General features: G+C 44.8%; 4 protein-coding genes across 4 annotated transcripts; 3 read left to right on the forward strand and 1 right to left on the reverse strand.

Moving 5' to 3' along the window:
- Window positions 1-1,398: 1,398 nt before the first annotated feature.
- On the forward strand, window positions 1,399-3,497 carry F4807DRAFT_466666 (FAD/NAD(P)-binding domain-containing protein; the record flags this gene model as incomplete). The annotated part of the gene is made up of 5 exons (XM_048002412.1): window positions 1,399-1,476; window positions 1,533-1,575; window positions 1,629-2,066; window positions 2,126-2,665; window positions 2,725-3,497. The coding sequence occupies 5 exons, from the start codon at window positions 1,399-1,401 to the stop codon at window positions 3,228-3,230; spliced, it is 1,605 nt and encodes a 534-aa protein (XP_047855926.1). The 3' UTR covers window positions 3,231-3,497.
- Window positions 3,498-3,778: 281 nt separating this feature from the next.
- Window positions 3,779-6,796, reverse strand: F4807DRAFT_420306 (subtilisin-like protein). Its single transcript, XM_047997480.1, has 2 exons — window positions 6,100-6,796; window positions 3,779-6,040 (listed from the first exon to the last, which is right to left on the reverse strand). Exons 1-2 carry the CDS (start codon window positions 6,782-6,784, stop codon window positions 3,906-3,908), a joined length of 2,820 nt encoding a protein of 939 aa, XP_047855927.1. The 5' UTR covers window positions 6,785-6,796; the 3' UTR covers window positions 3,779-3,905.
- A 517-nt stretch (window positions 6,797-7,313) lies between these two features.
- On the forward strand, window positions 7,314-9,299 carry F4807DRAFT_37672 (uncharacterized protein). Its single transcript, XM_047995742.1, has one exon. It carries the CDS (start codon window positions 7,564-7,566, stop codon window positions 9,061-9,063), a length of 1,500 nt encoding a protein of 499 aa, XP_047855928.1. The 5' UTR covers window positions 7,314-7,563; the 3' UTR covers window positions 9,064-9,299.
- A 649-nt stretch (window positions 9,300-9,948) lies between these two features.
- On the forward strand, window positions 9,949-11,659 carry F4807DRAFT_37692 (NAD(P)-binding protein). The gene is made up of 3 exons (XM_047995744.1): window positions 9,949-9,969; window positions 10,041-11,005; window positions 11,059-11,659. The coding sequence occupies exons 2-3, from the start codon at window positions 10,128-10,130 to the stop codon at window positions 11,198-11,200; spliced, it is 1,020 nt and encodes a 339-aa protein (XP_047855929.1). The 5' UTR covers window positions 9,949-9,969; window positions 10,041-10,127; the 3' UTR covers window positions 11,201-11,659.
- The last annotated feature ends 1,140 nt before the right edge of the window (window positions 11,660-12,799 follow it).

A 12,799-nucleotide genomic window follows, 5' to 3' on the forward strand; every position in this document is an offset into this window, starting at 1 on the left:
TAAACTTAAAATGAAAACATTTTATATAAAGAACCTTTAATTTAATAATATAAAAAAAATTTAAAATATTTATAATTAATTTTTTATTAATATTGTTAATAATATAATAAAAATCGGTTAATTTTAAAAATGAAAAAAGGAAATTATTCACGTTAAATTTATAACGTAAATTTTTTTTTATATAAGCTTTAATTAATAAGGGAACCTTTTTATATTAATAAAAAAAAATAACCATATAACCTTTTTTAAATTTAATGTTATAAAAAAATAATCATTATTATAATAAAAAAATTTATACCCGAATCGCGGGTATAACGTTAACGGAATAAAAAGAGTTTTATTTAAAAATAAAAATAATAACCATTACATAATAACCTTATATAATAACCCTATTTAAAACCTTTTCACTTTATATAAAAACACTTATATTATATATAATCCTTCCCTTTTTTTTTATCATTTTTATTAAAAAAATAAGTTCTTATAATTAAAAAAATAACAAACTATACCGTCGCGTAACGTAAACGATTAATAATCGGAACGGGTTAAGTTTTTTCCGGCGTACAATTTTTACCCGAAAAATTACTTTATTACAACATTACACGTTCTTTATATAATATATATTATATAATTATATAAAATAACGAATATTCGAAATAAAAAATAATAATAATAATAATAATAATATTATTAAAATATTAAAATAAAAAAGAAAAAATTAAAAAATAATTTACTTTTTAAATTAAAGAATATATTATTAAAAAGTTTTTTAAAAAAAAGAATTTTTATTAATTTTTATATAATTTCTTAAATAAGTAAAAATAATAATTTTAATTTAATTAATTAATTTAAATAATAACGTTAAAAAAATGTTTTTATAAATTTAAAAAGTTTTTTATTTATTAATAAAAAAAAAAAAAGTATATTATTAAAATTTATAAAATATTTCTTATAAAAGTTTTAATAATATTTAAAAATAATATTTTTCCGGATAATTACGGAAATATAATTTAATTTAAATAAAATATAAATAAATATTATTTTAAATAAATATATATAATAATTTAAAAAAAGATTTATAAACTATAAAAAATTATTTATAATAAAAAGAATAAATTTAAAATATAAGTTTAATTTATATAATAATTCTTTAAAAGTTTTAAGTTTTTAATCCTTTTTTTTTTTCAAAAGAAAATTATCTTAATTATTTAAGTTTAATTTATTATATTTAAAATTTAAGTTTTAACACTTTAAACGCTTATAAATATTTTATTAATTAATTTTATATATATATAATAACCTAGTGATTATTCTTAATAATTAATAAATTAATTATTTTAACCTAATAATCTCGTATTTTATATATGTTAAAGGTGTAACACCTATTGCTGTGTGATAATGTTTCCATCTGCTTGTCATTACCTTAAGTTCATTGATGCTTTTGATAAGTGGCAAATTAAGGGATTCCAAGTCAAGGTGGGTACACCATGTTAGGACATACAAGCGACTCATCGTACTAATGAGCCTTGTAGAATGGCGGTGCATTCCGACTGGATCATTCCCTTCCCGACACCTGTAAGTCACTTTTATAATCTTATGTCGACGATAGCTGCTAATGAAGTGTTAAGATACGGACTTTATCGCGTCCGGAGGCCCTGACGGTTACGCCTGGAACGTAATCCGCTCTGAAGCCGACGAACTCTTGTTCGAGCACGCAGGTAGCTGCGGTGCAAAGATATTCGAAATGACTAAGGCCACAAGTATCCACTTCGAAACCCTTCCTAGTACCAATGAAGCAGATCAAGCATCCCGGATGGATACTTCTACTCTAGGACGACCCCTATCGGCGACCTGGAGTCATCGGGATGGTTGTAATGGAACGATTTTCTTCGACTATCTAGTCGACGCCAGTGGAAGACAGGGAATCCTTAGCACTAAGTACCTGAAGAACCGCAAGTTCAACCAGGGACTCAAGAACGTAGCCAACTGGGGATATTGGACGGGCGGTGGTGTCTACGGTGTTGGAACTTACAAGGAGGGTTCGCCCTACTTCGAGGCTTTGACCGGTACGTTACCTGGTGAATACTAAACAAGCTTTTGGGTAGATTTATAATAGTATTAACAGACTCCAGCGGATGGTGTTGGTTCATCCCTTTAAACAACGGTACTCATTCGGTGGGTATCGTCCAGAACCAACAGATCGCTACAGCTAAGAAGCGATTGCTCGAATACCCTTCCACCAAGGATTTCTACCTGAGTTCTCTCGATCTCGTGCCCGGTATTAAGGGCCTCCTATCTAATGGAGAATTAATCTCCCAAGTTCACTCGGCTTCCGACTGGTCTTACAGCGCTTCGTCATATGCGCTTCCCTATGCTCGTATCGCTGGTGATGCTGGAAGCTTCATTGACCCTTTCTTTTCATCCGGTGTACATTTAGCCTTCCTTGGAGGACTTTCGGCAGCTGTGACCATTGCTGCCTCCATCCGTGGTGACTGCGACGAAGACACCGCCGCCACATGGCACACCAAGCGAATCTCGGAGAGTTATACTCGCTTCTTGCTGGTGGTCCTGAGTGCAACAAAGCAGATCCGTCACAGTAACGAACCGGTCATCCATGACTTTGACGAGGAGAGCTTTGAGAGAGCATATGATCTCTTTAGACCAGGTATGGATGGTAAAGGCAAAGGATTTACCATGATTTTCGCTAACGATTTGATATCCTAGTAATCCAAGGAACGGTCGATGTCGACGCCACTACCAAGACGAAGCTCACACAAGCAGAGATCTCCAAGACGGTGGAGTTCTGCTTCCGTTCCTTTGCCGACGTACCACAAGAGAAGAAGGATGCCCTGATGGAGAAGTTGAAGGGATACGGTCTAGGGGGTGGCTCCGACGATGAGAAGACCACCAAGACCATCGAAGAGGTTAAGGAAGCTCTCACACCAGAGGAATCCCAAATCCTCGACATTCTCCGAGGACGACGGATGGTGCGAGGAGAGGATTCGATCAATCTCGTTAACTTTACTCGAGATGTGATTGACGGACTAATTCCTAACATGGAGCGTGGAAAGCTCAGTCTGGTCAAGGCGTGTCCCGTCGCACCCAGCTCAGCGCAGCTATTCTCGGTCTCGTACCTCAGAGGTGGTCGACCGGACATCAGAACCCAACGGGGGGACAAGTCTTCTAAGGCTGGAGTTGATCAGTGTACATCCATGGATGGCAATGTGTAAAGGTCACTCTGGGATCGTACTCGGAGATTTGGGAAAGAGTTTGGTCTCTTTATTTTGTTTTTTCCTTGTTGGTCCAACCTGAAGATTGAGGTTTTGCTATGTTTTTTACGACGCTAATTTGTATGGCATTTTTCTGTTGAGCACGATGGCTGTCATTAGTTGCAGTGGCTTACTCTTTGTGGGATCGCGGTTCTAGATACTTCATTTTCCTTAATTGACTCCTGTTTACCTAAAACTAGGGGCCCATTGCTTCGAGCCTATGTTGTGACTTGCCAAAGACTCATAATGGCATAGAGGAGACTGAAGTATTGAGCGCCTAATTGACTGAATCACATGGTTGCGGCCGCGGTCGTACACTTTACTGATCGCTCGGTACCTACAAAATGGTGAGGTGCTCGCTGTTACTCGCTGTAGCTTACTGCATGTATGGTGGACTCCACCGTCATAAGCCCTATGATTTATAGCGCACCCCTGCCTAAGAGTGGGCCTTTGATTGGAGTCATCACAGGTGCTGTCAGCGGGTTGTTGGAGACCTTCACCCGGACCGGGGTAGAAATGGATATATCATACCTAGGTAGGTAGTGAAAGTATATGATGAACACTACCAACTACTACCTAGAAAAATCTATTTAAAGCATCATGTAATTGAGAGTTGTGCGAAAATATTAATTCCCATTAACCAGGAATATCATCCTTTGAACCACCAGGAGGCGCACTTACTGGCCCATCAACAAGCCTAATGACCGCCGACAGCCAAGTCTCATGGTCCTCAAGGAGTTCCGGATCGCCGCCCCACCGCAGCACGCTAGCAAGCCAGCGGTAGTCGCCCAGGCCGGGCGAGTACTCAGTTCCGTTAGGCAAAGTCGCGGTGACCCCCGTTCCGGAGGGCCAGTTGAACGTCGATGGCGACAGAAGCTCGGTGGAATTAGCAAGGATTCCATAAGACGGCAGCCCGAATACTTCCGTTGGTGGAGCCATTGTCGATGGCCGGTACTCATAAGTCTCAGTTGGATTGAACCCGTACAGGTCGGGCGTGATGCTGATGTTCGCCGGGACTAGGTCAATGCGGTACCCTCTTGTAAACTGGTCACGGCCGATGAGCGAGCGGTACGACAGCGACGAGTTCACTTCGAATAGACCCCTGTCAATCACCCAATCATCGGCGAATTTATATGATAGCGATGGCTGTACGTTGTCGGATGTGTTCACGATGTGGAAATAAGCAGCGTTGTACAGAGAAAAGGGGGCCCCTGAGTAAGGTACGCTGAACTCTTCATCACCGCTGGTCACTTTTATGAAGCCGCCGAAGACGGGCTGACGTTCGGGCTTCACGCCGGAGCTGGGAGGCAGGATTTTGAATGAGACGACAGCAGACTCTCCTGCTGCGACTTGTACTGTCGGCGACTCAAACTCCGCGGATCCGTAGATCGGAAGCTGGTTCTCTTGTGAGAAGATAGGGTTGTTAGGCGGGTTTGGTTCGGAGTAGGATGCCCCTTCGTGGGATAACGCGTATATCTTCGAAACATTGGAGTTGTTTTCAATGGTGATGTTTACTGCGCCATACTCAGTGCGAGAGTTGTCACCCACGAGAAGCTGCCCTGGGAGCACGCGACTTTGGTACGTTACGGCTTTGTAAACGTTCACCAACCCGGCCCCTTGCTGGAATGTTCCCGCTATCATTGTATCATTCCATACCCATGTGATTGGACTCGAAGTTGACTGTAAAAGTGATAGGATTTCCGCGACAGATAATTCGGGGAACTGGGATTTGACCAGAGCATAGCATCCGCTTATGAACGGAGTTGCCATGGAAGTGCCTGAAAGGATGGTGTAGTAGCCTTGATCTCCTAGTGGCCAGGTCGAAAGAATTTCGCCACCAGGTGCTGAAATTTGAGGTTTCAGGTCGTAGCTCAAGTAGATAGGTCCAAAGCTCGAGTAATAGTCCATCTTGCCACCGACGAATCGTGGAGGACTTGAATACGAAGAGTCGTTGAAATATAATTTGTACTGATCTGGCCCTGTTGTATTCATATTCGCAAGGATAACCTTGCTATCATTCGCGTTAACGGCTATGTATTGAACAGAACCGTCGCCGAAGAAACCTGTAGACGCCATCTCGTAGTCCACATTATAGGGGTTCGATGTATCTGCATGAAGTCCCATTATGAAAGGTGGATTAGATTTCGAGCAACAACTTCTCGCGCCGGTATAGCGACAACTATCAGTTATTGGAAAAGCGACGACAGTCGAGTTAAGTTTTCCTTGGTTCCCTAAAAGCGAAATTACCTCGTCCCAGTCGCTAGAGCCAGAGCATCCATTGTCGAGTAGGTAGATCCCTAAACCATCCGGAAATTCGATGGGCCACAACGATGCATAATGGATAGTATCACCTTGAGAGTCCGTGAGCGTGTAGACGAGAGGGAAGGTTTTGCTCGCGACCGAGCCGACTGATATTACAGCTGGGAGCTCAGCAGGCGTCGCGGTGCGATACAGCTGGGGATCATACTTGCTGCCAGATCCAGAATTTCCTTGGGCAACAATAACAGCAATACCTGCATCCACGAGTCGTGAGGCGACTTTCATCAATGGATCATCTCGATCTTGCCATGACTCTTGGATGCTCAGCGACATGCTTATGACATCTACGCCATCCACCTGCGCCCGAAGCATCGCCGCCATAACGCGGTCTGTCGTCTCTCCATTAGTGGAACAGTCAAACACTCTGTAGATGTACAATGTCGCTTCGGGCGCAACACCGGATATGTTCAATGTTCTGTTTCCATCCGAAAGTGGATTCATACCGACAATCCCTGATGCAAATATCAACTCAACTGATTTCAAAGAGAGATTAGTTCGTCGAATACTATACCGGCAACATGTGTTCCATGACCACCGCCATAACATGTAGCGAGGAAGTTATCGTCCTCGACGGCAGTTCCATTGTCGGCCAGCCAAGACCAGCCTCCGGCGATCTTGAATCCAGGGCCGACGCCGCCACCCAGTGCCGGATGACGATAATCGACGCCAGTATCAATAATACCTACCTTCACATCCTTGCCCTTGATTCCGAGTTGATGAAGTTTATCCACACCAGCCATTTCAAGGGTTGAGACGAGTTTTCCATCTGGTTTTGGTGATACTATAGGCATTTCAAGCGGATCTTCGTACGATCGGAGAGGATTCCCTGAAGTAGGCCAGTCACCTGGAATGCCTGGATCCGACAGGAACATCTCGTAGACAGGGCTCACCGATAAGACTCCGGGAATTCTGCCAAGTCTGGATGAAATGGCTTCCGAATCGCCATCTTCAGAGATTCGAATCGATAGGCCGTTGTACATGCCTGGTGAGCGATATTCATGCGCTATCGTGTAGTTGAGGGGTAGTAAGATTGCGTGTTTATGAAATTCTGCATGCTGATCGAAGTCCTCCGGACCGATGCTGCCTTCTGCTGTATTGTCGGCGAACTCAATGATCAAAGCCCCATCAACTAACCTTGGATCTCTAGTAGCAGACACAAAGGCGCAAAAAGCAGCGAAGATGGCGAATGGGAGCATATTCAATCTAAACCACCCTTTGGGAATCTATTCAAGTTCTATCATACAATGATCTAGCGGCTGCGGTATGAGAACGGCTTTATATTCGCAATACTACATACTTTAGGCTATACTCTGTATTGTAACCGAATCCGCCAAATTTTCCGTTTTCTACTTATGAAGCATCTCAATACAACTCGGGTTACGTCATCTTTAAGTAGTAGCTAGAGATAATTAAGCTCAATGGTTAATAATAAGGTCGTCGTACCTGGTTAGTTGTAGATGATTTACTAGGTATCTACATAGTAGTTCTCGATGAAGATAGCGCCAGGGGAATAAGTGTCTAGGTAGGTTAGTGAAGTTCCGCGATGTTCCGAAGACAACTTGCACAGAACCTATCTATATTTATAACAATTGATAATATCAACATAGCTGAGCATTCTTCATGGCAAGGTCGAAGAAAATAGTATATCTATTCACTTGACTATGCTCCTGGGAACAAACAACGAGTATAATACCAAGCGCTTAGGACTTGCGTAACATTGCTATTGTCTATATCGCATGAGCACCTGATTGTTTACAACAATTACTCAGTACACGAACAATGCAGTTGTTGTATGCACCGCCCTTCGAGGATATAAGGTGAGTATATTTCGACTCCAAAGCCGTTTCCTATCCCCCATCGCGAGATATCACACAAATAGATACCTGCCTATCCAACATACCTAGTTTTTACGAACAAAAAACTTATTTTTATTGACAATTAACCCATTTTACCTTTTTACCTCAAATAATTCAAAATGTGGGACCTCCAGTCTCTTGACGACTCCATCAGCGTCATCTCGGAATCGACTCTCTCTCCGAGAGACGCCTGGCCGTGCCTAGACAACCCGTCCGGTTTTATGGGGTACCGTACCGACCGGCAAACGACAGGAGCGTTTGCAGCCCAAGACATCGCTTTCAACATTGAGCGGATTGGGTCAATTACATACAACCACTACGAATGCGGCCCTTGTGGCAAGTGTGGTTGTATGACAGGTTGCAAATGTGGTTCCAAGCCGTGTACCACATACAAGTATGTACCTTGCGGCACATGCAGTTGCATACCGTGCAAGTGCATGCCCACAAGTGCTCCTTGTGCTCCCTGTGCTCCCCCTCCCAGATGCACCGGTGTCCCAGGTCCTTGTGCGGTGGCCACACCTTACCCACAACCGGCACCGACGTGGACGTGCCCGCCGCCAGTCTGGACATACCCAGTCTGCCCGCAGCCAGCACCGGTACTAGCATATCCGACATGCCCACCAGCACCGGTATCGGCATATCCGACATGCCCACCAGCACAAGTAACATGCATGACTTGTAGCTGTGCACCATGTCGTTGCGGAGGCGGTATGCCTCAACCTCCACACGGGCCACACCCGAGGTGTAGGGGCCCAGAGGCCACCGTGCCGAAGCCATGCCACGGGGTTCAGGCCCCGATTGTATGCAGGAGCAAGGCACCCCTTGCTACAATGGCAATGCCACGGCCCGAGGAGTATCCCTTAGGGGGCGCTAAGAGCAAATTGGCCAAGGAAGCGATCCCATTGAAATGGTCTGAGGATAGGCTGCCAATAGAACACAAGACTAAGGCGGCCCAACCTGCGACGGAGCGACCATTGCCTGAAGACCCCTTTCAAGGCAAATTGGTCAGTAAGACTTTAGATGCCACGATGGGGATGCCCTGGCCATCAGATATGCTCCCTGGGTCGCGGAAGCGAAAGGCCGCGGAGATTGAATTAGAGCTGTCTCAACCGCCTCCCTTGAAGCTCTTGGCCAAGCCGTTGGAGAAGACCCCACATGACGAAGAGGAACGTTCGCCGGTGCCGCCACCTAAGAAGGTCAAGGTTGCAGATGGCGGAAGTGGATGGGCGGCTCTTGACCTTCCACCCCCTACAAATTTCCTACTCGGTGGAAAGGGCGCAGGAAAGGACCGGGCGGCATCGGCATCGGCACCGGAGTTGTTTGCTACGACTACGAGCGCCGAAGAAGTCCGGGCGTCGCCTGCCGCTGCGCCAATCCCGGACCCATTCTACATGGCGGCGCCTACGGTTCCCAGATCGGTACCACCCCCTGCCGCGCCTAGGCCGAGTTTGATAGCCAATGCGGAGCTGCATGTTCAGAAAACGGTAGCTCCTCCTGCGCCGACGCTGACGATGGACCTGCCGGGACATGAGGCCCCTAGAAAGTCGCCGCCTAAAAGAACTTACAAGACGATGACTCTTGATGCCAACTTGGGCACAGACATCGGCTATGGGGGCTAGCGGTTATTAAAGCTAGAACTTCTAACTGTTAAGGCGGGGTTTCTTAGGTTTGTATAACGAAACGGTGTGGGGGCGTTTTGGGAGCTATATCAACATCTTTACTACTAACATAGGTAGGGGTACATGTTTATTGTTTACTAGTTAGGATAAAGACATCGTTATAAGAGTTTTTTTTGGGGGGGAAAATGCTTGTATGTGGCAGTGGATACGTACCTCCTACTTCTATGTCACAAGTGATTCAACTGAGATATTATGTAAAGTCCATGTGTTGATTTGAAGTGAAAGGGAAACCAAGTTTTTCAGATGAAGATAAGTTATATATATAACCATATATGAGAGCAACTGGAACGCCGAAAGAACGGTCCATTGCAACGCAAAGGTATCCCGAGGACTTGATGTTTATGTAGTATGCTCTGGATGTTACACGAACGTACGTAGGTAGTTTAGCAGGGGTTGGGTTCATCGCCTAATTTCTTTGTGTCTAACCACTAGTTCGCCACGATGATAGATATAGACATCATCTGCTTTCAAAATTACATGAAACCCCGATTATCAAAACCCGTGCCCTATCCCGTCTCAAGAGTCGGGGTGCGGAGGTATGATCCCGGTACCAGGATGAACAATTGCTCCGAGCATAGAATTGACGGGGCAATTCGAAGCAGCAAGATTGGAACTCTGATTGGTCAAGTATTAGCTGGCCTTTATCTCCTAACTCCTCCTAACCCCGTTAAACATATCATACACCCCCCAGAACCAAAAATAGGTAGATTGTCATGACGAGACATCTACAGAATGTTGGGGATAATGTTATCCTCAATAAGTCCTACGAAGATACGTAGGTAGTTACTACTGTATCTATTTGGTTCGCATGCATCGTTCGTATATAGGCTATTCCATAGGTATCAGGTACGCATACGCGAAGCCCAGTGATGCTCGAGTATAAAGTCTCCAGTTCCACACATGTTAACCCTCAATAGTTAACAATGAAGAGTTCGACCTATTTATTGCGAAAAATTATTTACAAAGACCAAGAAAATACCATAACGACGTAACTCTCGGAAATTATGTCGAATTTCTGCTATTTCGTGGACCTGTACTGGCACCAATTAACATTCAAAGCAAGGCCCCTCCCAGATGATATCCTACTTGGAGGACAGACAGCCATTGTGACGGGTTCGAATGTAGGCCTCGGCTTTGAGGCGGCTAAGGAGTTAGCATCACATGAACTTTCGAGGCTCATCTTGGCAGTGCGCGACCCGGCCAAGGGTGAAGCAGCCAAGGCAGAAATTGCACGAGTAGCGCCTAAGTGTGACATCCAAGTTTGGCAGTTGGATCAAGAGTCGTGGGGAAGCATGGTGGCGTTTGCAGAACGCGCACGCACCGAACTTGATCGCCTCGATATCACGCTACTGAATGCGGGGTTAAAGCGACTCGAGTACACACGGTCGCCGACGAACCATGAAGCTCATGTTCAGATAAACTACCTTGGCACAGCATTGCTCTCTTTGCTTCTCATAGAGCCGCTACGGCGTACAGCACGGCAGACGGGTAAACCTGGTCGGATAACCATCACGGCATCGAGCGTCGGGTTCAACGCGCCCGTCCGCGACGTTCTGAGCCCGCAAGGGGGAAGTTCCATCATCAACTGGCTTGACAACCCGGCCTCATTCGTACCCGGTGAAAGCCGCTACTGTCTTTCTAAATTGCTCGATATGTTTTGGACTCGAGCCCTAGCATCTCGCCTTGACGCTAGCGACGTCGTTGTTAACACCCTCAACCCGGGATATTGCCAAAGTGCTTTCCACCGCGTCGACCCGACGGCTGAGAAGGCTTCGAAATATTTCGCCTTTACCACCGTGGAAGGTGGCCGCCACTTGACCGATGCCGCCGTGCGCCACCCGGACAGCCATGGGGCATATCTGAGCGAACAGAGAATTCGATCGTATGAAACAGTGCTATGATTTCAAGTCCATTTAAGCTAACAAAACGGAGCAGGTTCTCTAAATTTATACTCTCAACCAAAGGCGAAGAAGTCCAGCAGAAGCTGTGGGACGAGACAATAGCGTTATTTCGAGAAGAATGCCCGGAGGCGCATATTGGGGAGTTCGCTAAGGGCAAGTCAAGTGTTGATCGATAGAGAGGCACAATGCCATGGTTAGTATGCACTTACATAGCATTTAACAACAACATTTAGCGATGAGTTATCAGCTAGTCTGTGCTTCTCCACGACTGACGGCACAAAAATGTAATTAGGAAACGGACCGAGGCAATTCTTAGAGCTTGGGCTAGAGAATTTTCATAATTGCAATAGAGAGAATGTTACTTTCTTAGTCTTATCTAGAACCATCACACTTGAGAGATAATAAGACATGTGGATTGATGATGACCGTGATGATGAGCTTCATATTTCCAATAGATCCGAGTTAGCCGGAGGCTCGAGAGTTCTAACATTGCAGTAAGGAGACGATGAAATTGACTAGGTCACTGCTGACGCTTGGTTTAGCGATAACAGAGGAAAAATATGCCAAAAAATCATCTGTGACTCAGATCCATCTCATCACTGGATTAACTTTCTCAGTCTGACTCAACCAAGACTCCGCGCAGAAACGACGAAAGACTTGTTACTCGAACGGCGCCAAGTATGTTGTAAAATGGTTGAGAGTCGATTCGATTGCTCTTCAATTCGCATCGGGGGCTGCCACACTTACCTAACATACGGTGAACTCACCGGAATAGTGAGATAGGGGGCTTGGAGTGATAAAACATGGGATGAAGTTAAGTTTAGTGGTTGGTAATGCTCAACTTGTGTTGATCAATGAAGACGATGCTGCAATAAAAAATGCGTAAAACTAGGCAGTGGAACACCAAATGGGAGACTTCGGTGGCCCCGACTTCAGTAATGAGTGCTGATCTCAACCTGCTGATGCAGGCAATCCAGATGTAATCCACGGCCAGAATGATCAGGTGAAGGATAAATAGCTGGGGCAATTCGATCCAGAGCGATCGAACAAGTCCATCATTTCTCTGTCTTGTCTACCGCTTTCGTTGCGTTACCTAGGTAGGTAGAGGATCCAGGCGCGCGGCATCGGTCGCGCACCAGTGAAATGAACGAACGTGGTCATAGTCCCAGCTGGAAGACCCAGATTGAAGGTGTATTGGCTTAACTCGATCTAGCAGGGAAAAATGATTGACAGTACTATTGGCATGAGTAGGAAAAAGAATGCGAGGAAATGATATTATGATAAGATTGACAGTGCTAATATATGAAAGTTGGAGAGGAGAGAAAAGATAGCAGAGAAGGAAAAGAGAGAAAAACATGGGAGGGTAATAATGATATGGTGATGGATGAAAAGGCAGGAACGTTGAATCAAAATATGATAGCGGCAAGAGGGACCAAGCTAGAGCTGCAATCACGGGCATTTTTTGTGTTATCAAACTCATGCGCCCCAACCCTTTCCCTTCCCCCCCTTCCATCTTTCCCACCCCTCGACCAAGTTCCGACCAATTCTAGGCCTGATTAGCCGGATCTGTTTATGCGTTTAGTTTTAATTACTATTATTACCTTGCTCAGGGTATTATTCATGTATTATTCGGTTAGGTTGGGTGGTGTTGTGATGGAGGAGCTGTCGAATCAGTGCTGATACGCGGAAACAACAACACACTTCATGTAGGTACCTGCCCTAATCACCTTGCTGCCCTCTTGTCCTCGAGCTCTCTCTTAATCTTCCCATCGTCC

Source organism: Annulohypoxylon truncatum, assembly GCF_022578515.1.
Source record: "Annulohypoxylon truncatum strain CBS 140777 unplaced genomic scaffold F4807scaffold_10, whole genome shotgun sequence".
NCBI classification, from domain to species: domain Eukaryota; kingdom Fungi; phylum Ascomycota; class Sordariomycetes; order Xylariales; family Hypoxylaceae; genus Annulohypoxylon; species Annulohypoxylon truncatum.

Excerpts from the sequence above, each read along its gene's own strand:
- F4807DRAFT_37692 (XM_047995744.1), top strand. The coding sequence starts at position 10,128 with ATGTCGAATTTCTGCTATTTCGTGGACCTGTACTGGCACCAATTAACA. Across the intron at positions 11,006-11,058 it reads AGCGAACAGAGAATTCGATC|GTTCTCTAAATTTATACTCT; the intron begins GTATGAAACAGT and ends AAAACGGAGCAG.
- F4807DRAFT_37672 (XM_047995742.1), top strand. The coding sequence starts at position 7,564 with ATGTGGGACCTCCAGTCTCTTGACGACTCCATCAGCGTCATCTCGGAA.
- F4807DRAFT_420306 (XM_047997480.1), bottom strand. The coding sequence starts at position 6,784 with ATGCTCCCATTCGCCATCTTCGCTGCTTTTTGCGCCTTTGTGTCTGCT. Across the intron at positions 6,041-6,099 it reads TCATGGAACACATGTTGCCG|GGATTGTCGGTATGAATCCA; the intron begins GTATAGTATTCG and ends TATTTGCATCAG.